This window comes from Psammomys obesus, unplaced genomic scaffold (genome assembly GCF_907164565.1).
Source record: "Psammomys obesus unplaced genomic scaffold, mPsaObe1.curated_primary_1811, whole genome shotgun sequence".
Lineage (NCBI taxonomy): Eukaryota > Metazoa > Chordata > Mammalia > Rodentia > Muridae > Psammomys > Psammomys obesus.
Window position 1 is genome coordinate 13,567,302 of NW_026596051.1, and position 23,684 is coordinate 13,590,985.

General features: G+C 56.7%; 1 protein-coding gene across 8 annotated transcripts in view; it reads left to right on the forward strand.

Moving 5' to 3' along the window:
• Positions 1-23,684, forward strand: part of Camk2b (calcium/calmodulin dependent protein kinase II beta) — an 87,918-nt gene that overhangs the window by 57,758 nt on the left and 6,476 nt on the right. For 2 of the 8 annotated variants that reach the window (XM_055623781.1, XM_055623785.1), the window contains exons 4-17: positions 1,103-1,157; positions 3,765-3,830; positions 8,561-8,633; positions 11,245-11,347; positions 11,422-11,505; positions 11,991-12,085; positions 12,195-12,317; positions 12,638-12,721; positions 13,550-13,592; positions 14,572-14,646; positions 19,003-19,040; positions 19,206-19,277; positions 20,700-20,744; positions 22,088-22,136. In XM_055623781.1, coding sequence (XP_055479756.1) covers positions 1,103-1,157; positions 3,765-3,830; positions 8,561-8,633; positions 11,245-11,347; positions 11,422-11,505; positions 11,991-12,085; positions 12,195-12,317; positions 12,638-12,721; positions 13,550-13,592; positions 14,572-14,646; positions 19,003-19,040; positions 19,206-19,277; positions 20,700-20,744; positions 22,088-22,136 — 1,005 coding nt within the window. Of the gene's footprint in view, positions 1-1,102; positions 1,158-3,764; positions 3,831-8,560; positions 8,634-11,244; positions 11,348-11,421; positions 11,506-11,990; positions 12,086-12,194; positions 12,318-12,637; positions 12,722-13,549; positions 13,593-14,571; positions 14,647-18,999; positions 19,041-19,205; positions 19,278-20,699; positions 20,745-22,087; positions 22,137-23,330; positions 23,445-23,684 lie in introns of all 8 variants that reach the window. The other 6 variants (XM_055623783.1, XM_055623787.1, XM_055623786.1 and 3 more) reach the window with 4 other exon arrangements.

The following is a 23,684-nucleotide window of genomic DNA, read 5'->3' on the forward strand; positions in this document are numbered from 1 at the left end:
GGCAGGTCAGAGTTCCTGGGCACAAGGGTACTATCAGGATGGTGCCTGGGAGGACCAGTGCCAAGAGGGAGGGTGCTGGCAGCCAGCTAGAAACTAGGACAGCGGGGAGGGTGCCAGGAGCAGGAATTGTGTGGGCTGTTCTTGCCTGAGGTCCTGGAGCCCTCTGGGACCAAGGGAGAAGGTGTCTGCTTTTCACCCTGCAGTCTCGTGGCCCAGTCTCGGGTGGGAGAAGACAGCGAGAGCTTAGCGATCCCAAGAACACAAGGACTAGCACTGTGCACTCACAGCAGCCAGACCCCTGATCCCACAGCCCCACCTCACCTTTTGTGGCTGTGTGCCCCCAGCTGATTAGTCAACCTCTGTGCTGTGGCTCCCTTTTCTGCAGCCTAGAGGGTGCTCAGAGTTGCCCTGCCATGCAGTGCCATGCTAGCAAAGGGCAGAATCTGCAGGTGGGAGAGCTGGGCCCACAGTGACTCATTCCTAGAAAATCCTTACTGCTCCGTGCAGAGCAGTGTTGTTACGTCCTCATCCCTCACAGCCCATCAGCCCCTGCCCAGCCCAGGTAGGAACCGGGTGAAAACCTGAACACAGGTTCCCAAGTGGTGTGGAAATAGGGCCAGAGGGAAGGAGACTCCTAGATCCTGCTGCTCAAAAGGACTGACTGATACCACAGCTGGCAATTCTTTGTTGCTGAGGCCCTGTCCTGGGTTGGGCTGGGGGGAGCTGTCCAGAAAGGTTCCTGCAGAATCCCCTCCCATGATGATGACGAGGCTCCTGTCAGGGGCTCAGCAGCGAGCCTTTGCTGTGTTTCCCCTTGGTAGGGGGAAATAGGAGAGCAGAAAAGGGCCAGGGAAATGGCAAGGTGCTGCCTAGAGCTCCGTGGTGCTCTCGCAGGCTCAGCCGGCAGCACCTGAAGCCAGCTCATAGCTCCCCCGGCCCCAGGCAGCCTCCTTGTCTTGGGGGAGACTCTGTGGGCCACAGAGGGGAGCTCCCCGCTCAGGCTTGCACCTCAGCTTCTGTGTGGGCCCAGACAGGGTGGAGGTGGGCTGTAGGGAGTGTCCTGGGCTACCTCCCACTCCTCATGACTTCTCTGTCCCTGCAGTACGTCTCCACGACAGCATCTCTGAAGAGGGCTTCCACTACCTGGTCTTCGACCTGTAAGTGCCAGATCCAAGGACCCTTACCTTCTTCCACACCCAGCATGGGGCCTGCGGCCTCCTCAGATTCAGAAACTGTTCTATCCCCACAGGACACCCCTTGAGTTCCCCTCTGCAGTGGGGAACCCACCCCCAGCCATCCTAGCCTAGCCACCGCTGATTTGGCTGTGCACGGGTTTTTACCCACAAGTCTGAGCCTAACACGCTGAGGTCGTCCTCTGTACAGAAAGCTGATTGGTGGGGCCAGTGGTGGGAACACCACAGACAGCTGTCAGTGCCCATTTACCTTCCGAGCTTTTGAGGCCGGTCGCGCAGGGTTGGGGCACAGCTAGGTGTGCGCACATGTGTTTCTAAGTGTGAGTGGAAGAATGTACATAGGGGCATCTGTGTGACAACGGTCCCTGAGCTTGTGAGAGATGGTTTGTGTGTAAAGTCCGTGAGTGTGCATGTCTGTCTGTTTTATGAGTGTGGCAGTGTGTGTATATGTGGTTTTGAGGATACAGGCGTGTGTGTGTGTGTGTGTGTGTGTGTGTTTGCTTGCATGAGAGTGTGTGCAGTAGCTGAGTGAGAAGGCGTTTGGGGCCAACTCTGCCTCTCACTTCCTGCCGGATTTAGAAGCGATGATCTCATCTCCCTTACTCTTGACAGCTCCTGCTAAGCAGCACTATATTTAGCTGTCCGTGAATCAGGGCTGCTTCGGGACCCTGGGCTGGGTGGGGGCCCAGGGGCTTTGGCCTGCCCTCGTGGCCTCCAGACTGCACAGCCAGGGCAGCCTGGATCTGGCATGGTTGCCAAGGTTACCTCATGCCCTCTGGATGCCCTTGAGCAACAGGCTGAATGGGAACAGGAGGAACCTTCCTCTCAGCTCTTCCTCCCTCCATCGACAGATGTCCAGGCCATCAGGCCTGCAGGCCTTAGCGTCCTCTGCCCTGTAGGATCTTTTGGTGAAGAGCTACGCTGCCCCGGCGTGGAGTTCGGTTATTTCTCAGCTACCTCTGTGTGTCCCGCAAGACTCTGCCTAGAATTATCAGCTAGATAACAGGCTGCACTCTGAATCCATGCCGTGACATCAGTCCCATGGCCTGAGGTGGGGCAGGCTCAAGTTTCCCTTGTGGGCCCCAGAACCATTTTCACCATCCTCTCTTCTCTGGAAAGGGAGGCCTGTGGGCTGAGGGTGGTCCTGCTTGGGGCCCCTGACGGCCAAGAGAGGGCCTCACTTGTTTCAGGAGCTGAGAATGAAAGAGAATGGGGGGAAGGGGTGCGTGTGTCCGTGTGTGTGTGTGTGTGTGTGTGTGTGTCTGTGTGTGTGTGTCTGTGTGTGTGTATGTATGTGTGTGTGTATGTGACACATCTCTCAGACTTCTCAACACATGCCAGGCAGGCAGCTGCAGGGAGAGATTGAGGTAGTGGGTGTGGACAAAAGGCCAAAATATCTTCCTCCCATACCTCCAGAGCCTCCAGGGTTGCAGGTTTTGAGGTGGTCTGGTGGCACCCCAGCAGGCCCTGAGGCCTTGTCCATTCAGACCTCTGCAGGTTCTGGGGTATGGCCGGTGCACACCAGGCCTAGGCATAGAAGCTGCATGGATTCCCAGCATCCCCCACAGCGGCTACCTCAGCAGAGGCCCAGTTCCCTGACCTGAGACTCTGGACCAGGAGATGGTTCCTGGTGTCTATACACCCAAGTGCAGCTGCCTGACCACACGAGGTACCTCAGGGGTCCTGGCCCTGGCACAGATCTGGCACCTCCAAGGGCATCCTTTGAGCCACAGCTCTGTACCAAGATCCACTGGCCTAATGTCATTTCCCTGCCCAAACCTGAGTTAGCAAAGCCTAGTTCGAGAACTTTTTGTGTTTGTGCTGAGACTCAAACAAGAATCACACAGCACTGGTGATCACAACCCCTTACCTGGGCTACTGCTAGATCCCACTCTCCTGGTCCACACGTGTGCAAACTACACATGCCTCATGTTACTATTCCCGCTTTGGGATGGGCATTTGCTGGATGGTGACAGAGACAAAGGACAGGCGGGGGTGTGAACAGCGAATGCTCCCCATGCTGTCTACGCTCTCACAGAGACAGGACATCAAGACCTCAGGCAAACATGGAGGCCAGATCCCAGCACTGTGTGAGACCTCCAATCCGGCCCGGGACAAGGGACTACTGAAGAGGGGAAGCCAGATATTCTCAGACCTAGAAAGAAATTACGAGTCACAAAGCTGGGTGTAACACTGGAAAGCCCTGGCTCAGACACCTCTGCTGCCACCCTGGGGGTTTGGGGGAGCTGCTTAGATCTGAGAAACTCATTTTCTCAGGGAATGGGTATAAAATACTAAATGTCATTGGGTGTGAGCAAGTGTTCCCTTGTTAAGTTGTCCTCCGGGGAGGTGTACAAGGATGGAGATGATGGTGATGACAATGATAGTGATAGTGATGAGATGGTGGCAGTGATGGTGACGGTGATGGCGGTGGTAGTGATAGTGATGACTGTGGTGGCAGCGGTGGTAGTAATGGCGGTGGTGATGATGGGTAATGGTGGTGGTGACAGGGATGGAGGTACCGGGGTGACGAGGCTCCCCAGGATCCACGACCATGTGCTTTCCTCACAGGGTCACTGGTGGGGAGCTCTTTGAAGACATCGTGGCAAGAGAGTACTACAGCGAGGCTGATGCCAGGTGGGTGCGGAGCCTCCCACGGTGCTCCCCTTCCCTAACCGCTGGATCCTTCCAAGTTCAGCCCCACCCTCGCCCTTTCTGTAACCCACACCTGTCCTCTGCTCCCCTGTCATCTGCATGGCTGCCCAATCCCCATCCACGTTATCCCCTCAGAGCCACTTTGGGCTCCGCCCAGCCTGAGCATAATGCTGTACTGGTAGAAAAGCTACTACCGGCTGTCCATTCGGAGCTCCTGAGCTCGCACCCACCTCCCTCCATCGCAATGGGAAGAGGCCAGGGAGACGTGAAACCTTAGCTCAGGGCGAAGGGGCCGCATGTCCTCCCAGCCAGCATGCCAGTCAGAGGCCTGAGCCCTGGATCCGTGGGCCTCTGGTGTGGGCCTGAGTGGAGGTCCATGGATTCCACCAGGCCTGAATTCCTCATCGATGTTTGGACAGTCTTTCTCTCCAGGCCGGTCTATGCCAGGGCATGAAGGACAGTGTCATGACATGGCTGCTGAGGACCTGACCGAAGGGTGTCCGCCGGGGCGAGGAGGGGTCTGTTTTTGGAAGGGCTCCTAAGGCGCACACCTCATCCTTCGCTGGCTGTGTCCTATCTTGGGGATAGCTGTTGATGGTCACTCCCCGCCAGTGGGCCCTGTCCACCTTCCCTTGGCCACACAGATAGATGTGCACATTTAAAAAAGAAAAGATGCTGCCGTGGTCCTTTCCGAGCAGTGGAGTTATGGGTAGTTTTAAATTTTTCATCTTGTCTATTTTAAAGCTCGTCTTTAATGAATATGTATTACATCTCTAATCGAGAGAAATGAATATTATTTCTACAGGAGCTTTATGTGGCTTGATGCTGTACTAGCAGGCAGCCTTGCCTTTCTCTGCAGGCCCCAAGTCCCTGTGGGAAGCCATGAGTATCCTGGCTTGTTGTGGCCTCTTAGGTCTTCCCCACAGAGCCAGGCAGCAGAGGCCAAGCTACAGAGGACAGGGTGGGACAGGCCTGTGGCCCCAATTCTCAGTCTTAGAAACTAAGAGTGCTGAGTCCTTTCGTTGGCTCCCTCAGGAAAAACATTGTGTTTTGCAAAAATATCCTAGAAGAGGCCTGTCCTGTGGACTGGAAAAAAAATAATACAATTTCTCTTTATCTTCTACTTACAAGAGAAGCAGGAAGTGGAAGGGAACCCCGTTCCCTGACCTAAAATGCTGAGTGGGAAATGTCACCAAGCTGTGATGCCGTGGCCCTTCCAAGTGGCCTGCTGGTGTGTCTGATACTCCTTCAGCCCTTGGCTCCCTCCATTCCTATAGCTCCGTGTGGTGTGGTCTCTGGTGCTTTTCTGGGGCCCAGCACCACCTGCAAGCTTTGTTCTCTAACCTGGGGGCTGCTTCTACCACTGAGGTCAGGTTCACCCACAGCGTACCGGCCTGCTGTCCTTCCAGGGCCACACCACGGTCCAGCCTCAGTCTATCTCTGACAGGCCCACAGCACCCTCTGGTGGCTCTAAGGTGCCTGGCCTAGAACCTCTCCATCCTCCATTTCTGGACCCTCCTGCCTTCTTGCTATAGGCGATGGAGGAATAGAGTGTCTGTACCAGAAACATTACCCACCTCCCCGCCCCATTTCCAACCCTTCCAGCCTTTTTGCCACAGGCGATGAAGGGACAGGGTGGACAACCATGTCCAAGACCTGTTGGGTCTGGGAGGGATCAAGACGGGGAGCGGCTGAGAGTTCCCAGATTCTGAGGCCATTTAGGCCATAGGAACCTGTAGGTTGGGAGAGTCACGTGCTCTGTGTCCTTGCCAGGCAGCCCCACACCGCCTCAGAGGCCAGGACTCCCTACCTCCCGGGGAAACCCCTTGTCGAGAGTGTCTCAAGTATTTGGGGTTTCCTGAACCTAGCCCTGGACCCGTCTCACCAACCATCTCTTCACACACTCTTTCTCTCTGGGATTTAGGAATCCAAGGGAAGGCACGTGCTCAATAGTTAGACTGTGATCAAGGATGGGCACCCCGAGTCCTGAGAAGTGGGGAGAACACATGAGGAATCCCCACAAAGAGGCTACACCCCATTTGTACCAGAGCCCCAGTGCCCACAGGGTGGTTACCCTATGGCCCAGGCTCCTCTGTCACTGGGCCTGTGGCCTGCACTGAGGAGGGAGAACACACAGCCGGGACGCAGTTCCACGGCGGTAGGCTGTCTGGACCTTTAAGCTTCTGCCTTGGCCTTTATTGCCTACTGAGGAGTCTGATTGGGTCGCTCCTGTGGGTTGCTACTCCACAGCCATCGACCCACTCCAGGGTGGATCCCAACATTAACTAGAGTAAAATGTGTGCTCGGGTTGGGAGGAAGGGCACAAGGGAGGTGGACGGACACCGTCTGGCCAGGCGCAGTGGGCAGACTCCTGATGCCCAGAGAAAACAAGCAAAGGTGGCTCTTCTGAACCTGTTTCTATCTGAGGAAGGTAGGGGTTCCCTTTAGAGTGCTGTGGGGCTTTTATTTGGGAGCTTTGGGGGAAACTCAGAGGTGACCAAGTCTTCCTACGAAACAAAGAAAACGAAGTTCCAAGCACTGAGACCAATTCTTGCAGGTCTTAGAAGCCAGGCACAGCGGCCTGCCCCCATAGGCCCAGCTACTGTGGTGCTGCCTGCATCCCAGGCAGAGATGCATGGCCAGAGCCTGGCCAGTGTCCACCATGCTGCTTGATGCTGATTCTAGCCACAGGGTGGCTTCTGAACTAAGCAACCATTGAGAAAAGTATTGACTCTGCCTGGGGATGGAGGTAGCCATTGGGCCAGAGCAGTGTGAGGAAAGGCCCCTACAGAGGGTTCCCTGAGTGCCCATTTTCTGGCTGGTAAGTGCCCTAACCTGCCTCAGGCTGGTGCCATCACGTTCCCTCACACAGCTGGGCACCACGTTCTCCTGGAGAGCCTTGCCTTGCTGACCAACTTATGACCAGGGTGTATGTGGCCTCTGTGGGAAGCTTCTACCTGTGTGAGAATTGAACTATACCAGGAAGGAAAGATCATGGACCCAGCAGCATGGACTAGGACCTTTTGGCCCTGAAAGAGGTCTCTGGTGCTTTTCTGGGGCCCAGAACCACTGGGCACCTCCTCGGGGGGCAGGCCAGCAGAACAAAATGCAGTGCTACACCCATGCTGAACATGCCACCATGGAGGGTAACGCCACAGGGCTTGGCCTAGAGTTTTGGCTGGACTCAAATGGCCTCTCCAAAGACCGAGCTGGGGGAAGGTGTGGACACTGGCCATCAGCGTTCTCTGCAGTTGTGGAGCAGGCTGGGCCCATGCTGGTGGTGTAGGGAGATGGCACATCCCAATGACCATGGCTGAGCGTAAATCAATCCTTTGGAAGAACATCCCAGACAGAAGAGAAGCCATCCAACAGGGCTGTGCAGATCACAGACACGTTAGAGACCTAGAGTCTGGGTCTGTTGTTTTCTCTAAATAGGGCCACAGGGCCTGGCCATCCAGTCTGCATCTGCCAGGGCTGGGGGAACTATTTTGAACGTATAGCTGTGTCCCCGTTGGTTCTGGTGTATGTCGTGGGGGGACTGAGCTCTGCCCACGTGGGTAAGGGATTCTGTGCCCAGTCCTACAGGCCTTGCCATGACTACGTTGACCCCTGACCTACACGGGACTGAACACCACCCTGGGTGACAAGTGTTTGGCTCTCCTGGGGAGCAAAAAAGAAAGAAAGGGTAAGGGATGGTATCAGGCAGACTAGGGTGTCATGAGAAATGGCAGTTTCTTATGGTGACAGTCCCTCTGAAACCAGCAGAAACAGGAGATGGGCCAAGGTGGACCCTGGGAGGAGGATGTGAAGAAGGGGCCTCAAGGCCCCAGAGCAGGTGAGAGGTGGCAACGTTGTGGGCGGCTGCCTCCCACGTATTGGACGTGGCTCTTTCTGAACTCACAAACCCTGAGTTCAAATCCTGACCGTTAGGATGTCAAGGGTGAGCTTTGTGGAGGGAAAACTTGACTATAATTTTCAGTGTAGTGCTGGTCGTATCCGTGTATGGCCAAACTTGGGGATGGGGGTGCTATTCGAGAAGGATGGATTCCATACCCTAGGGAAGCCAACCTTTGGCCACCGTGCTGTCCCCTGGGTGTCCCATGAGCCCTGGGCCTGGCTCCCGGGGCTGCTGAGGAAGCAGGGGAGTTGAGTGCAGGTTACAGCACCTCTGTGTACCTGGGGCTGGTAGCCCCGAGTTTGATACACAGGAGGACAGGGGAAGTTTGAGGCTGGCACTGGTAGATGTCACTAACTAGGAGAGAGCTGGAACAGAAGGGGGACCCCTGTGCTCAAGCTGTCCCCTGGGTACAGAGGCAGCCTGCTCAGGGGCTTTTCATGTGGCTAAAGCTGGGCTGACAGACACCCAGGTGCCATACCTCTCAAGATGGAGGCCCACGTGGTAATGCATTGTCTCCGCTCCAAAGCAGATGGGCTCATCTACACATACTGTGGCACCCATGCTCCTACCTGCTCCACCCTTCCCTGTCTTAGCGTCCCCACCCTAGAACAGCTGACCTTGGGGCTGAGGAAGTACTCCCTGCGGCCAGCGTCTCTTTTCCCCACCATTCTCTGCATCCTCCTTGCTTCCCCAAGGCTGGGGACTGACCCCCCAGTTCCCTACAGCACTGCTGCCTTCCCCGTGCCTCCTGTTGCTGCTCCCCTCCCTGTCCGCCCCAGGACCGCTCCACTAACTAGCCTGCTGTTCGCTACAGTCACTGTATCCAGCAGATCCTGGAGGCCGTTCTCCACTGTCACCAAATGGGGGTCGTCCACAGAGACCTCAAGGTGAGTCTCCACCCTGCTCTGTGACAGGTTCTGACACCCACACCTGCAAACCTGTGAGGGGAGGTGTGGAGTAAGAGGGAGGTGGGGTGTGGACGATTCGTGTGCGTACTCCACGCTTGTGTGAAGGAGTGAGTGCATGTGTCTGTCTCTGTGCTGGGCCGTGTGCGTAGGTCTGTCCATAGAGGCCTGCGCGCATGTGTAGATGCACAGCTGGGTGTGGGCACGCATGTGCGGGAGGTGTGGCCGCACACTCACAACCAGGTGCCTTTGTCGCTGGAGGGGCCAGCCTTCTAGAGCTGTTAACACTTGTACGCTCAGCCTCTCACTTTCTAGGCTTCTAAGCCACAGCTCTCCAGGGCGGGGACATGGGTGATGAGAGCAGGAGTGGTCTGGCTTGGCTAAACTCCCCTCACATCTCTTTCCAATCCTCTGATGCCCACAGCTAGACTATGGGCTCCAGGCTAAAATGTATGGCTAGTTGTGGTGGCTCATCCCTTTAATCTCAGGCCCTGGGAGATTGAGGCAAGAGGCTCAGGAGTTCAAGGTTAGCCTAGGCTGCGCTGCTGTCTGAGGGCAGCCGAGTCTACAGGAGAGCCTTATGAAAAGAGAGTAATGAACACTAAGAAGACATTTTTTTTTTTTAATCTCCTTCCTTCCCTGTAATCTCTCCTTTTCCAAGGCCTAGTTCAGCATGTTGCTGAATCCACCTGTTTGGGGACAGTGTAGATGCTCGTCCTGGAGTGAATGTCTTTAACGCCAACCTTCCCCTGAGCGTCAGTGCCGACTCGGGTAGTCACTCCTTACCTAGGCCACAGGCTAGGGACCAGTCTTTGCAGCTTTTCTGGGGAGAGTGTCAACAGAGGAGACCGAGGTGTTCCCTGAATCTCTCCATGCGCCCTTGCTCCCCTGAGTGTCCTGTTCTGTCTTATCTGCATCAGTCAGGCGCAAGACCCTGAGGTGAGAGGGACCTATGTCATCCCGTTTTATGAGCCGCAGGCGCTCCGTTCCCGGAGAGTTAACATCAAGGCTGAAGAGGAAGTATGTGCTCCCTCACACCTCCAGTTCTGGGCGAAAAGACCTTTTTTTTGAGAGAATAGAATGCCCCTCCTTTCCTGGAGGAAATCCCACCGTCTTGGCGAGGCCGACCCAGAGATGGCACGGTGATAGGCTGCTGCCACATGCCCAAGGCAAGGCAGGAGAGAGCATGGGTCGCTGCTGTGTCTTGGGTTGTGGCCGTGAAGGAGCCAGAATGCAACTCAGCCTCTATGACCAATTGCTGCCTCCTCCCTCGGAGGCCCCAGGCTGTCTTCCCTTGCACCTTCTAGCCCTCCCCACCCCCACTTTGCTTGACACATCTCCTCCATCATAACTTCCTTAGGGAAGGGGCGGGGGACCTGATTGTGGGTCTGGTTCTGATATCTAAGCAGACCTAGGCCTGAAGTCCTACTGAGGCAGCTACCATCCCTGTTTGTACATTTTCAATGTGGGAGCAGAGAGCTTGGGGCTCCTGCCACACGCTCACAGTGGCAAGATGAGGATGGGCACAGCTAAGCGTGACCCCACACCTATCACCAGGGGGTTGGAGTTCTAGCACATCTGCAGCTCTGGGCTTGCTCACCTTGTGCCCACAGCTGGAGCCCGGGGAGCTCCAGCCTGCCCGTGGCCCCAGAGCCCCTGCCTCAGAAAGCCCACATCTTTTTGAGTAGGTGGGGACACTTTGGTTCCGGGAGCCACCGTTATGCCATGTAAAGTCTCTGAGATGGACAACAAAAGCCGGCCACGTGTCGGTATGTGGTCCGGCTGCAGCACGCCCCCACCCCCACCCCCGGAGGTCCCTGCAAGCTGCAGGGACAGGCCAGGACTCAGGTGTGGTTGGAGGTGAGACAGAAAGGCCAGGGGAAGCAATATCAGAGGGGCCTCTCAGGCCCTCCACAACCTAGCAGCAGCAGCCTGTCCAGCCACTTCTTCAGGATGAAACCATCACCCCTCTAGCTGACGCTTCCTTGAAGAAGCTTTCCCCACCTATGGATGCCGACTGAGCGACCCGCACCTCCTCTCTGTCCTCCGGTGTTAGTGCTGACTGGAGCTGGGTGGGACTTGGTGGGCAGGCCGTGACTGACAGGTAGCTGCCCTGGGGTGACCCAGACATCGTAGGCCCTGGGTGTTCCTCTCTGTCCTGTGGAGGTCAAAGCCCCTGCACTCTCCCCCCGTGTCAGAACGCAGCCCTGCAGCCCCACAGCCCCGCAGCCCCGCAGCCCAGCGCTGAGAACTGTTACGGTTGTCTGTGAGGGTGAGCTGCAGCGTTTGTTACCATTTTAGGAAGTAGGGGTAGCCAAGTTCACGCTGAGAGCCAACGTCCCTTTGAGTGGCTGAGGCTGCCACCCTTGTCCCCAGAGAGGACTCGAGCTCTAGGATATAGGTCTAGGACTCACCACGCCCAAGGACACCTATGTTAGGAGGAGGCTGTGCGCCTCCCCGCCCAGCGAACTGCCGCCACCCCGTTTTGTTTCCCCACCCCTCACCACTGCTCTCGGCGTTCACACCGTGTCCTGATGAGAACGCTGTGTGAGCCCCGTGTGAACTCTGTGTCCTCATGGCTGTCTCCCTGTAGCCTGAGAACCTGCTCCTGGCCAGCAAATGCAAAGGGGCCGCAGTGAAACTGGCAGACTTCGGCCTGGCCATCGAGGTGCAGGGAGACCAGCAGGCATGGTTTGGTGAGTGTCAGGGGGCAGGCAGAGGGTGCTGGCAGCGCCTCACGGCCCTTCATGCTCCCTTCCCCCTTTCACAGGGTTTGCAGGGACGCCAGGCTACCTGTCCCCTGAGGTCCTTCGGAAGGAGGCATACGGCAAACCTGTTGACATCTGGGCGTGTGGTAAGACCAGTGTGTGAGAGGCGGTTGGGTTGTACGGTGGGTGTGTGGCAGTGTGTTTCTGGGCTTACTCCCTCTGCCCTGGAGTGTTCAGGTGGCAGGCTTACCCTGTCCTGAGCCAAGTATGCGTGTCAGACGTGCCTTTGGGCGGCCTTAGCAGGAACCTCACGCCCTTACTAGATTACCGGTGTGCCCCAGGCCATTGCGTTTGTCTGCCTGTGCTCATCATAGGTCCTTGCCCAGAGCAAGTGGACACCAGGGATACAGGGACCAGGGGCTGTCACACCACAGGGCCAGGCGGCTCCTTGAGGGGACCTTCTCTTTCTGGGATACAACAGAGGAGGCTGGCCAGGCTCCCTAGTGAAGTAGCGGAGAGCTGGAGCAGGGATTAGAGGCTGTTTGCGCCATTCCCCCCATGGCAGGGAGGGGCAAAGGGAAACTGACCCTGGTGCCCTCCAGGGCTATGCTGCTCACCTCCCCATCCACAGGGGTGATCCTGTATATCCTGCTGGTGGGCTACCCACCTTTCTGGGATGAGGACCAGCACAAGCTGTACCAGCAGATCAAGGCTGGGGCCTATGATGTGAGTGGTCGACGGTGCGGAGGGCGGGGACGGCCACACCCTGGGTCTCCCCTCCTCTCCATGGCCTCTGCCTGGGGAGGTGCTTCATTTCAGCCTTGCCCTTCTGTAGTTCCCATCCCCCGAGTGGGACACCGTTACCCCTGAAGCCAAAAACCTCATCAACCAGATGTTGACCATCAACCCTGCCAAGCGCATCACGGCCCACGAGGCCCTGAAGCACCCATGGGTCTGCGTAAGTCCTCCTTGGCAACCTCTAGGGGCCGCTTCCTGGTGGGTATATCCAGAGTCCCCAAGATGGCCCTGAGGTTCTGATCCTTGTGCCTGACCACTCCTTTGTTCTGTGAAGGACAAGACTTGAACTTGGAAATAAGTTGGGGTCGGCAGATGGGAACAAGTGACCTCTCATTGTGGCGGCTGGCAGCACTCAGTGTGTGGGTCCCTAGAGTGCCACTACCCTAAACCTCTCTCCTAAACCTCCTTAGTTTCCCTCTGGGGACAAGGCTGATACTGCTAAAGCTCCTCACTGCCCTGTGACTTCCCTTCTCCCGACAGCAACGCTCCACAGTGGCCTCTATGATGCACAGACAGGAGACTGTGGAATGTCTGAAGAAGTTCAACGCGAGGAGGAAGCTCAAGGTAGGCAGGACTCAGTCCCCGTCCCTGCGTCCCGGCAGGGCCCATGCTGGAAATGAGAGTGAGTGTCAGCAGGACCTGCGGAGAAGGAGGCAGGAGAAGCCGCCGAATCCATGCCTGTTTACAAGTCCAGATCAGAGGGTTCCAGATGCTGAGGGGGTCAGAGCTTGGCCCCAGGTGCACAGCTGGCAGCTTCAGCACCCTGAGGGCAGAAAGAGTACTGGTTCCGGTTTGGTAAAGGGAGAGCAGAAGAAGGTTTCTGGTGGGTCCAGCAGGTTAGGGAGTCAGGTGGACAGGGCTGATCCTGATAGCTGCTGTCCAGTCAAGGCCAGGGCTAAGCCTGGGAGCCATTGCTCGAGTGAGTTTCCCTCAAGGCCCTGAGGACAGCCCTGACTGCCCTCGGCCTGTTAGACAAGTGGTTCTCAACATGTGGAATGATATGTTCTGCATCTCATTCATAGCAGAACAGAAGCAAAATCACAGTTATGGAGTAGCAATGAGATAGTTTATGGTTGGGGTCACCACAATGTGAGGAACTGTGTTACAGGGTCTCAGCGTTGGGGAGACTGAGAACCACTATTCTAGAGAAAGGAGGGATCAAAGGGCCAGAGGAGCTGGCATGGTGGCCGGCCTTTCCAGCCATGCCCTCTTCTGAGGCGTCTGGGCACCGCCATTTGTGGGTAGTGTGAGCTTCAACCGTGGACATGCAGCTTGCGTCAGCGCAGCCGCTAGGGTCTCCACGAGCTTGGAAACCGGGGTCTGAAGTCTTCTGGCTAGAAGCCATCAGGAGACAGACACTAACAGCATGGCCCTGGCTCTGTTTCTCCTCAGGGAGCCATCCTCACCACTATGCTGGCCACACGGAATTTCTCAGGTGAGACATTCTTCTCCAGGGAAGACACGGCGTTTCAGCGCCACCCTCGCCCTGCAGAAAGCCCCTTCCTTCTTCACCAGCCCTCAGCCCCTTTCCTCCAGGCTGGTGAGGGACCAGCTCCTGTCCTCACCTCTAAGATCCACTGCCCAGAGGCCTTGTGGCTTCCCTCGTTGGGTAGCTACTGAAGTCTGCTACTCCCGAGTCCCGCCTCCTCTGTATTGTTGGGTCTGTGTCCCTCACCTGACACCCCAATGTCTGTGCTGCCAACACCTGGCCTGCCACCTGTATCCGTTCAAGCATCTGTTGGGCAGCCCTGTGGCCTCCTTGTCCTCAGTACTCTAAGCATTGTGTTGTGTGTTGGGGATAGCCGAAGCGGGGGGGGGGGGGGGCGGGGTGGATGAGATTGAGGTCTGTGCACGGGGTAACTTGTGAGTTCTGGACGGGCCACCTACCCTGGTTGTTCAGGGTGGGTGGTGGGAAAATGAAGTCTCAGGGGTCTGTTAGAGACCCTCGGGGCCCACCTGGGGAGCCGTGTTAGCCCCGGTGCCCGGACAGCTACGTCTGTGGCTTCGTCGTCGTCTGACACCGAGTGTGCGAGCGTTCGTGGTCGTCTCTGCTTGTCCGTCTGCATCTGGCGCCCTGCCTCCTGTTACTTTGCTGTGGCGCTGTACTGCCGGGAACGGGCACACGGCCACACCAACACTAATGGGACTGTCCTGTCTGCTGTGTGCCCCGCATGCCCCACAGGGCACAGGAAGCCCCACTTTGGGGCGTTCTAAGGAGAAAGGAGGCAAATGCTTTTCGGTGTCCATCGGCCCAATCTTGTTCGACTCTCCCGAGAAAGGGACTCTGGAGCCATCCCCCACCTAAACTTTAACTCTAATCTTCTTCTGCTTCCTTTGTCTCTTCTCTTTCCTCACCTCGCCCCTCCCCACGTCTGTGTCCGCCCCCTTCCTCGTCTCTAACCTGGTGCTAACAGTGGGCAGACAGACCACCGCTCCGGCCACAATGTCCACCGCGGCCTCCGGCGCCACCATGGGGCTGGTGGAACAAGGTAGATGTGTCTTGCCCAGTGTCCACCCGCTCCTGCCCATCCCTCCTGTTGGCATGCAGCCCCCCTGCTGCACGCAGCCACTGGCCAGGTCCCCCCCAGCCTCCCCCAGAGGCTGCCAGCCCCCTGGGAGCTCTGCTCCTGCCACCATCACATCCAACAGAGGCTCCACCCTCTGGGCAATAAGGCTGCCCCTCATTCTTGTATCTTCATCTGTAAGAGGAGAGGCCACATCAAACCCCAGACACATTTGCCTGAGACCCTTGGTCTGGACTCTGGAAGTCTGGAGACCCAGTTCCCAATGATCCTGACCTCACAGGAAGCCACTGAGCCTGCTGCTGGAGGCTCTCCATCCTGGAAGGGGAGCCCTTGGGAGGTAGGGGTGTTGTCCCAAGGAGCTGTAGGGCCAAGGTCAGTTCTTCCTTTGGGACAAATTGATCTGGTGGTCTCTGCTACAGAGTTCCCCCGAGGGAAAGTGTGGGTGGCGTCAGGAGCTGAAGGGTTCCTTCTGAAGACCCTTCTTTGGAAGGTGGCCTCTCTCTGTCAGCCTGTTCCTTTGGATGGTCCTGGGACCTTCTGAGGATTAAGTAACCCAGAGCTTTCATCCTAAGCTCCATGACCACCATTCAGACTGAGAGCTGGCTAGCACGAGGTTAGAGCAGCCGCTGGGGACACAGGCTCAAGCCAAGCTTCAGTTTCTCCCACAGCCTTCATGTCAGCTGAGGAAAGAGCACAGGGCTCACAGTCTGAGGTCCAGCCCTCTCCATATACCTCCCCGGATCCACCTCATAACACCTCCAGGGCCACAGCAATGCTTTAGCCAGCTAGAGGATCCTTCTCCTGGGGCCTGCTCATCTTAGGCAGGTCTATTGTGCCCATAGGGGCACAGTGTAGACTGCCCCAAGCCCACATTGTATAGCCTTTTTGAAGCCTATGAGGGGCTAGGTTTATTTTTAAAAAAAAAATAAAAAAGAAAAAGAAAAAAATAGATAAAGCTAGTGGCTGCCAGGGAGGCCTTGTTGCCAGGGGACAGCGGTGTGAGACAAGTCACCTCTGAGCCATGCTCTGCCCAAGATTTCCACTGCAATGCTCGCCCGCCTGCAAGTGAGCGAGGGCAACCTTGCATGAGGCTGCCTGCATGCTGTGGCTCTGTCTCAGGTGCTAAGGGTCACTCGATTCTGGAGGGAGGTCAGTGCATGTCATCAAAGCTCAGCATGGCTGTCCATAGTGACAAGGCAGTGGGTGAGGCAGAGCTGAGGGTCCCAGCTACTCCATCGGGTTGGCCCAGCCCAACCACACACTAAGGCACGTGTTGGGGGGGGGGTCTCCCTTCTCCATGATGCTGTCAGACATTCCAGTGTGGCAGAGCACCTTGGGCGGCAGGAAGACCCTTGCTGTGGTGTACAGCAAGTCTGGCTTCGGTCATCCTTCCCACACTGAGCAGATATGCGCAATAAAGTGCCTTGAGACCATCAGGCTGGCTGTGGGTCGGAAGTAACTGGCTTGGCCTGAGGCCTGGGAATGGAAAAATGACCTCCGGAGTTGGGGCACAGGTCTGAAGAGCCCCGACTCTAGGTATCTGGAATCCCATGGTTGTTTAGTCTGCTTCTGGCTCCGCTGCATCTATTAAATCCTTTTGACTTGACACCGCCAGACTGGCCCCTCTGCCTCTGGACCATGGTGTGAGTGGAGTGTGCGGGTTCCTGACTGCAGTGAATGCTGGACAGATGTGAATGCTGGAGAAAGACAGCCTCCAGGAAGCATATGGCCAGAGCTCCTGCAATCATGGAGGCTGGCCCACCCACCCCCATGTGTCTAGTGCACCCTTGGGCTGCTGGTGAAAGGGGCAGGAAGGATGCTGAAATGACACTGATGTCTGCCTAGGTTTTCTAGGCCTGAACCATAGACATGGCTCATCCAGGTCCAAGCGTGCTGTCGTATGCCTAGTAGTCGCCTATTCACATCCCCAAATATAAACCCTGTCCTCTTCCCACAGATAACATTCCCAATAGCACAGCTTATAACTGTGGTTTTGATAGACTTAGGGACTTAAATGGAACCCTTTTGAGATCAAGGACAGTCCTGGGGTTTCTAGGGGCCTAACCCTTCCAGTGTGTCTTTCTCCTCAAGAACCCTCCAAAGATGTCTGAGGGCACTGCAACATCACAACCAAATCTCAGACCAATATTGAGACCTTCACCGGTTCCAACTTAGAATCCATCAGGGGACATGCTAGATTGGCTGAATGGTCTGCTGGGGGGTGGGGTCAAGCCCGCCTTCTGCAAATGGCCTGTTGAAATTGCCACCTCTTAAAAATGCTCCTCTTCCCCTGCCGCGGAAAGCCGTAACAAGTATAGTCAAGACAGATTGTGTTACTTCCTGGGGCTCCTGGGAGGATCCCGTCTTCCAGCTGTGTCAGGCCCAAGTCTCTGGTAGAGAGCAGGTACCAGGCGGTAGCCTTAGCAGTTCCGGAGCCAGCACTCATGCCAAGGAGGCCCATGTTGCTGGTGCAGTGTCTCGAGGGGCGACCCATGGGGAAAGATGGAGGAGAGAAAGGACAGAACCCACGGAGGAGAGCTATGCCTGGTCAACACTGGCCTGTCTCTAACTCTAGGGAGTCTAGCCTCAGTATCAGAGGTTTTTCACAGTCTGCTCTCTAGAGAAATGATAGGTCAGCACTTCTAGCCCTGAAGCTACCCTGGTTTCAAAGATTTAGGGAGCTCGAGGCCTGAAGATGATGTGAAGGGCAGATTCACCTCACAGAGACCTGCTTGTAACAGAATTTTTGAGACAAGTACCAAAATCCTGAGTGGGGAAAGCTGTCAGAAACCAGTGCCCACCACAGCGGTGCTCCAAAAGCCCTTCAGATTCAGATAAGATGTGGCTTCAGTCATGTCCCCATGTCCCAGCATACAGATCCTGGGAGGGCTCAGACTGCATCATCTGTCTAGGGAAGGAGGTGGTCAGTAGGCAGCAATGGGGCCTGGGTCTAGTCTCTGAAAAGAACCACCTCAGAGCTGTGGGCAGATACAGAACTCTTCAGGGTTCTTACTCAAGAAGGCTGTGGCCTACGCGTTTGCATTTCTGACCACAACAGCGGTGTCGCTGCTGTGACAGATGACCACGTTTGACTGTGCTACAGCCCTGAGGACTAAATATGCTGTCCGCAAGTCCCCATGCCTGCTGTAGGCAGCATAGGTTCTCCTCTAGTAGGCGGGACAGCCTGAGGTCAGGTATGGCCATCCAGTGTCTAGCAGTACACTGTGGGTTAGTAACATGTGTGGGTTAGGGCCCTGGGGACAGGTGACTGCGCATCCCCCCATGCTCCTCGTGCTGTACCAGCTGTGGCTGCCTCTAACCTGCTGTGTTGGCCACGTGGCCACTTGGCTCTTCTTGGGGGAGCACTGGGCCAGGACGGGCTGGCTTTGCTGCCCTGCATGGGGCCTTTCTAAACCAATACAAATCTTGTTTTCTCTCTCCTCCTCTCCTCCTTCCTCACTCCCTCCTCTCATCTTTCCTTTCCTATAAGGTAAGCTGACTTTCTCTCTCGCTCTCTATTTTTGTGGTTTTAATTCGGTAGTTAAAACTCTAAGCTCTGCTCCAGACGGTGCAAGTCCTGGGGGTGAAGGGTGGGGCAAAGGCAGGACCGTCCTGATCCATGAGGGGAGTGTTGGAACCAAGGGTTCCATTTGTTGGGCCCAGGTGTCTGCCAGGGCTTGTGGGCAAAGGGGCTGGTGTTGGCCCCAGTCGTAGCCACCAAGAAGTGGTTCCATGGCAAGGGCTTCTGGGGCATTCAAAGGGAGGACAGGGAGGCCAAGCGGTGTAGCCCTGGTACAGAAGTTTGTTGCCCATCAGAAGGTGGAGGGGCGGGGGCTGGGATGAGCCCTTTGGTGTGACAGCCGGCTTTGGCTCACCATCCTAGGACTGCAGAGGGCAGGGCCAGGTTGAGCATGTTTTTCCCTTTGCATCTCTGGTAGACTGGATGCCTACCAGTCCTGACCCGGAGCTATCCCGGGAAGTGGGGGGGTCAGATCATCCTGCCTGCCTTTCGGGAGTCATAGGCACAGGACAAGGAGGCTCCTGAGGGCCTTGCAAGGAGCTCCAGAATCAGTGGAGATGCTGGCGGGAGGGTGATTCTGGATGAGGCTCCTCAGGCAGCTTGGCTCAGCAACCCTAGAGGTTCAGCTGCTGCTAGGCCAGACCCCAAGGCCACATCTGCCTCTGGCCTCAGGCTATCAGTCCTCAGGTCCAGGGCTTTACTCCTGGAGCAAGGGAAGGGTGGGGGAGGGAAGAGGAGGGGACTACAGTGACCCTAGGCTCTAAGAACTCACTATCCCTCCTTCCTTCCCAATGCAGCAGCCAAGAGTTTACTCAACAAGAAAGCAGATGGAGTCAAGGTGAGGCACCAGCTGAGCCCTTTGTGGGGTACAGGATACCAGAACCTGCAGCTCTGCTGCTGACCCCAAGGTTCTAGCTTGAGAGATCTGGCCATGGCCCAACAGATACTGAAGCGGGGAGGGTACCCTTTCTTCCCTAACAACTCTTTATCCCTCTCTCCACAGCCCCAGACAAACAGCACCAAAAACAGCTCGGCCATCACCAGCCCCAAAGGATCCCTCCCTCCTGCCGCCCTGGTACTGAGCCCCCACCCCTGCCTCATCTCTCTGTCAGAGAGGCCCTGCAAGGCAGGGTCTAGTGAGACTCTGGTCAGAGCCCGTCTCTGACCAAACCAGTCCCAGGTGGAGACAGAGTGGAATGGCATGGCACTGGGGGAGGGGGTGAACCCTAAGAGGAGAGGCCACTGTCAGGGGCCCCAGATCAGGCAGGTGCAAGATTGCTTGGTGAGCCCTTCCTTGGGACCCTTGAGGTGCCCAGGTGCTGGAGAGGGACATGGCTTTCCAACTGTGGTGACCTCTGGACCACCTTGCCTCAAGAAGCTCTAGCGAGAGGCAGTCAGGGTTCCACTGAGGGAGGCCAGCGGCTTGCTGTGGAGCTCTGTCCCCTTCAAGGACCTCACCTTGTACACCAACCCAGCTAGAAGTGCCCAGGCTGGGCTCCTCAGGGATGGTACTCTGGAGTAATACATCCTGAGTCTAATGGGGACCATGGCAACGTATTGTGGGGGTGCGTGGTAGAAGGAATGGTGGGCTTACCCATCTGTGACTGTTTTCACCGAAGCCATGTACCATGATGGTCTGTGGATTACAGAAAGGGAAGCTTGGGGCACCCCCTGCTGAGGAGGGCTACGGGTACCCCTGATACCCCTACCATATCTTCTTGTTCCTTGGGAAGGTCCTGGGCCCCTGCCCTGGGTGACTCTTGTTCAGGTGGCCTCACAGCCAGTAGTCGCAGGCACATGGAGTTGTGTTCTCAGGCACCAGCCTTCCACACTGTGGGTCTCAGGAGTTTGCTCTCCCACACAGTCTGGAGTTTGCTGGTAGTTTGCTGGGTATCCCCCACAGGCCCTAGGGAGGTGTCCCCCACAGGAAATCTGGCTTTGTCAAGTCAGGGAGCACAGAAGAAATCCATCCTGGCTAGAGTCGGAGAGTTGCTCAGGGCAGTGGGGCTATGGCAGGAGGATGCCAGGCGTCAGCTCACCCCGGCCTCACAGCCAGCCCCACCTTGGACCCCGCCCATCCCATATGCCACCCCAACCCCCACAACATCTCCAGTCCTGTGCCCACCCCCATGCTGGGGCAGGAGGTGGGAAGAACTCCCAGAAGCAGAGCCCACACGCACCTACAGTTTTTATGCAGCCCCGTGGACTCCATCTTTCCTGGCCTCTGGCCTGGGCAGATCTGCTGGTTCCATCACGTCGGGCCTACTCTACACCCACCCAGGGCCATCTCGCTGACCGCCTGCCGCCTCCATCCCTACTGGGCCATCTCGCTGACCGCCTGCCGCCTCCATCCCTGTCCCTCTGCTGTACACTCTCTCTGGGCAGGCCCTGGTGGCTGCCCACTCACTCCTCTGGCTCCCTAGCTCCCTATCCTCTGCTTCCTTCTTTCTCACTCTCCCTCTCTTTCTCTCCTTCCTCTGTCTGCCGCCCTCTATAGGAGCCTCAAACCACCGTTATCCATAACCCAGTGGACGGGATTAAGGTACTATCACCACCTCACTCCTCACCCTTTCCTTGGGCAGGAGGTATGGGCCCAGGAGGAGGGTGTGGACGGTGACCTGGGAGAAGCATTTGTGCCCATGATAGAGAGCAGATGTGTAGTGACCTGACCCCAAAGGTAGGGCAGAGCCCACAAGCCTACCTGCCTGGGGCCATGGCAGACACAATGACTCCGCTGAAGAGAGCTCACGCCCCCTGTCTGTGTCGCCCCTCACCCCTCGGCTGGCTCTCAGCAGGCTTCAAGAGCGCTACCTGGTGCAGGCCTTGGGGCCAGCCTGCCTCCCAGGAGCCTCGTCCCTGCTCCTTGACCGTTCTCCACCTCCACCCCCCTGGTGTGGCCCCAGTGCTTCCTGCTCCTCTCTGCTCTGCCATCTGCTCCCATCACATCGGCATCATCACCTGGGGCCGGGAGGGGCTGGCTTTCTGTGAGGTGGGAGAGATGGGCAGGTGTCGGAACCGTTTACAATACAACAACTGTGCTGGGCTGGCAGGTCAGACTTATACCCAGGCCTGGGCTCCCTAGTGATCCGACCAGGTGACACGGTGGGTACCCCGACTTCCTTTGGCTAGAACCTGCACCTGGCCCTTCTCCATGCCAGGGACCAAGGGAAGCTCTAAGCACCGTGACTGGTACCCTTTGGGTCCTCATGTCAAGTGAGGTCATACTCCCCTCTGAGGGACTACTAGCCAACCTTCTGGACGAGGATAAGGCCTGGCCTTATATCTAAAGGGCCCCAGTTTTGGCCCAGACCCAAGTTCAGTCAGTGTCCTTCCCAAAGACCTGTGAGAGATTTCTTTGGCTTTCTGGGGACATGTTGCCACAGGACTACTCAGAAGTCAGCCGCCAACTTGGAGGTGGTAGAAGCTGGGCCTTGCTGAAGTTGCAGGCTCAGGAGAGGCAGTGGCATCAGGGATCTCCTCTCTTCTGGGGGAAGGGGTCCCTCGCCTAGAAGCTGCTAACCAAGTCTGCCCACTGCCCAGGTTTCCAGACCTTCCCTCACTAAAAGTCAGTCAAGTGTCTTGTTCTCCCATCTTGGGATTTCACATGGCCTTTTCTCTCAGAGTTTCTGAGGGAAGGCGAAGTCGAGGTCCTGGCTGTTGGAGATGTGCTGGCCTGCAGGGGACAGAATGAGCCCTGGGGTTGGAGCCCTCTTAAGGACATGCAGAGCTAGAGCTTTCTCCCCAGCCACTGCCCCCCGAGCATTTCCAGGGTGGGTCTGTCTCCTGAAATCCTCAGGAGTAGCCAGGCTCCGGCTGGCCGCACCACTGGAGGTTTCCTGCCCGTCTTTGACCACATCCTGACCCCTGTCTCCTCTGTTTCCTCAGGAGTCTTCCGACAGCACCAACACAACCATAGAGGATGAAGATGCCAAAGGTACCTTCACAGAGGCCTTGCCTGGCCATGTTGGGCTGGCGTTGGCAGTGGGTGGGCCTTCTGCGGCATCTCCAGCCCTGCTGTGCAGGTGATGCTACAAAGGTTCAGGGCCCCTGGTGTCGGAGCCTGACTGGTGTGAGTCAAAGCATGTTTGGGATGCCATGGCTGGGGTATCTCAGGACTAGTGAGCATGTGAGGAGGCCACAGTTCTCCATTCTTAGAGCCAGGGATTCGGTTTTCCCGGGGTGTGAAGTACATGGGTGAAACCAGATCAGGATACTGTTCCTCTCTTAAAGTTCCTAAGCTCTGATTCTGTCCAGCTTGCTCGTGATGAGTGGCCAGGTGGCTGAACAATTTTGTTTCCTTTGATGACTCAGGAGCTTCCTCCTGAGGTGGGCTTCGGTACCACACCCTGAGCCCTGTCCGTGATGTGTGTTCTCACAGATGACCCTAGGACACCTGCCATCAGTGAGTGGGCCTCCCAGCCTCTCCCGCTTTCTCTGCCTCCCTGGGATGAGGTCTGACCACTTCAAGCTGCCTTTAGGATGGCCCCGGGAATCAGACAGCTTACCAGTTGCCTTGCTGTCCCCAAGAGGCCTCCACACTCCAGAGTGGAGATAAGCACAGGACACTGGTCCTTGCACTTAGGAGAGTGTGCTTCCCTATAAGTTGAAGCAGACCCCAGAGTGAGCAGCATGGGGGGTACCCAGACCTCACTGTCAATGGGTCTAGCCTTGAGCTGGCCAGCGGGACACTGAGCTCTAAAGGAGATGGCTGGGCCTCAGGTTGGCAAGGGGACAGGAACAGCAGGCCAGCAGCAGATGAAGCTAAGAGTCAAGGCAGGAGACGAGGTAGGGGAAACCTTGGGAATGAAGAGCAGGGGCACTCTTACCTCAGCCATATACCGGAGCTTGGGCAGGGCAGTTCTCAAGCCATCATGCTCAGTGAGGACCACTCTAAAACCCTAGCCTAGTCTTTGCAGAGCCTGGCACGGGCCCACAAAAATGAGCCCTCCCTCCTAACACCTATGGGAGCCCCCGAGAGTGACCGTTTCACCTCTGTCCTCTAGGTCCCCAGCAATGACCTGGGATTCTATACCTGGAACCTTTCCCACTGTCCTGTGCCTATTGGCTCTTTCTGCCACTTTCTGTCTCAAGTGTCTGCCATGTACTGCTTGCTTTTGTTCTGCCTCAGCCCCCAGGGTCCCTGATGTCCTGAGCTTGGTGAGGAGGGGCTCAGGAGCCCCAGAAGCCGAGGGCCCCCTGTCCTGCCCATCTCCAGTTCCCATTAGTCCCCTTCCGGCCCCGTGTAAGTAGCCTGGGCCCTGCTGCTGTGGGGATGACTTTGAAGGGCCTGGCAGCTCCCTGAGGGGACATTCAAGAGCCAGGGACTGGCCAGGGCTGGATTCCTGGCCCCAGCTCTATCCTCATACAACCCTCAAACTGGGACTCCCCTCTGCCCAGTCTCAGGCTGCTTTTGGTCTGTGAGGATGCTGTCCTGGCCTACTTTCCTGTTCATGGCCATTAGACAGTCTCTAAAGGATTTGGC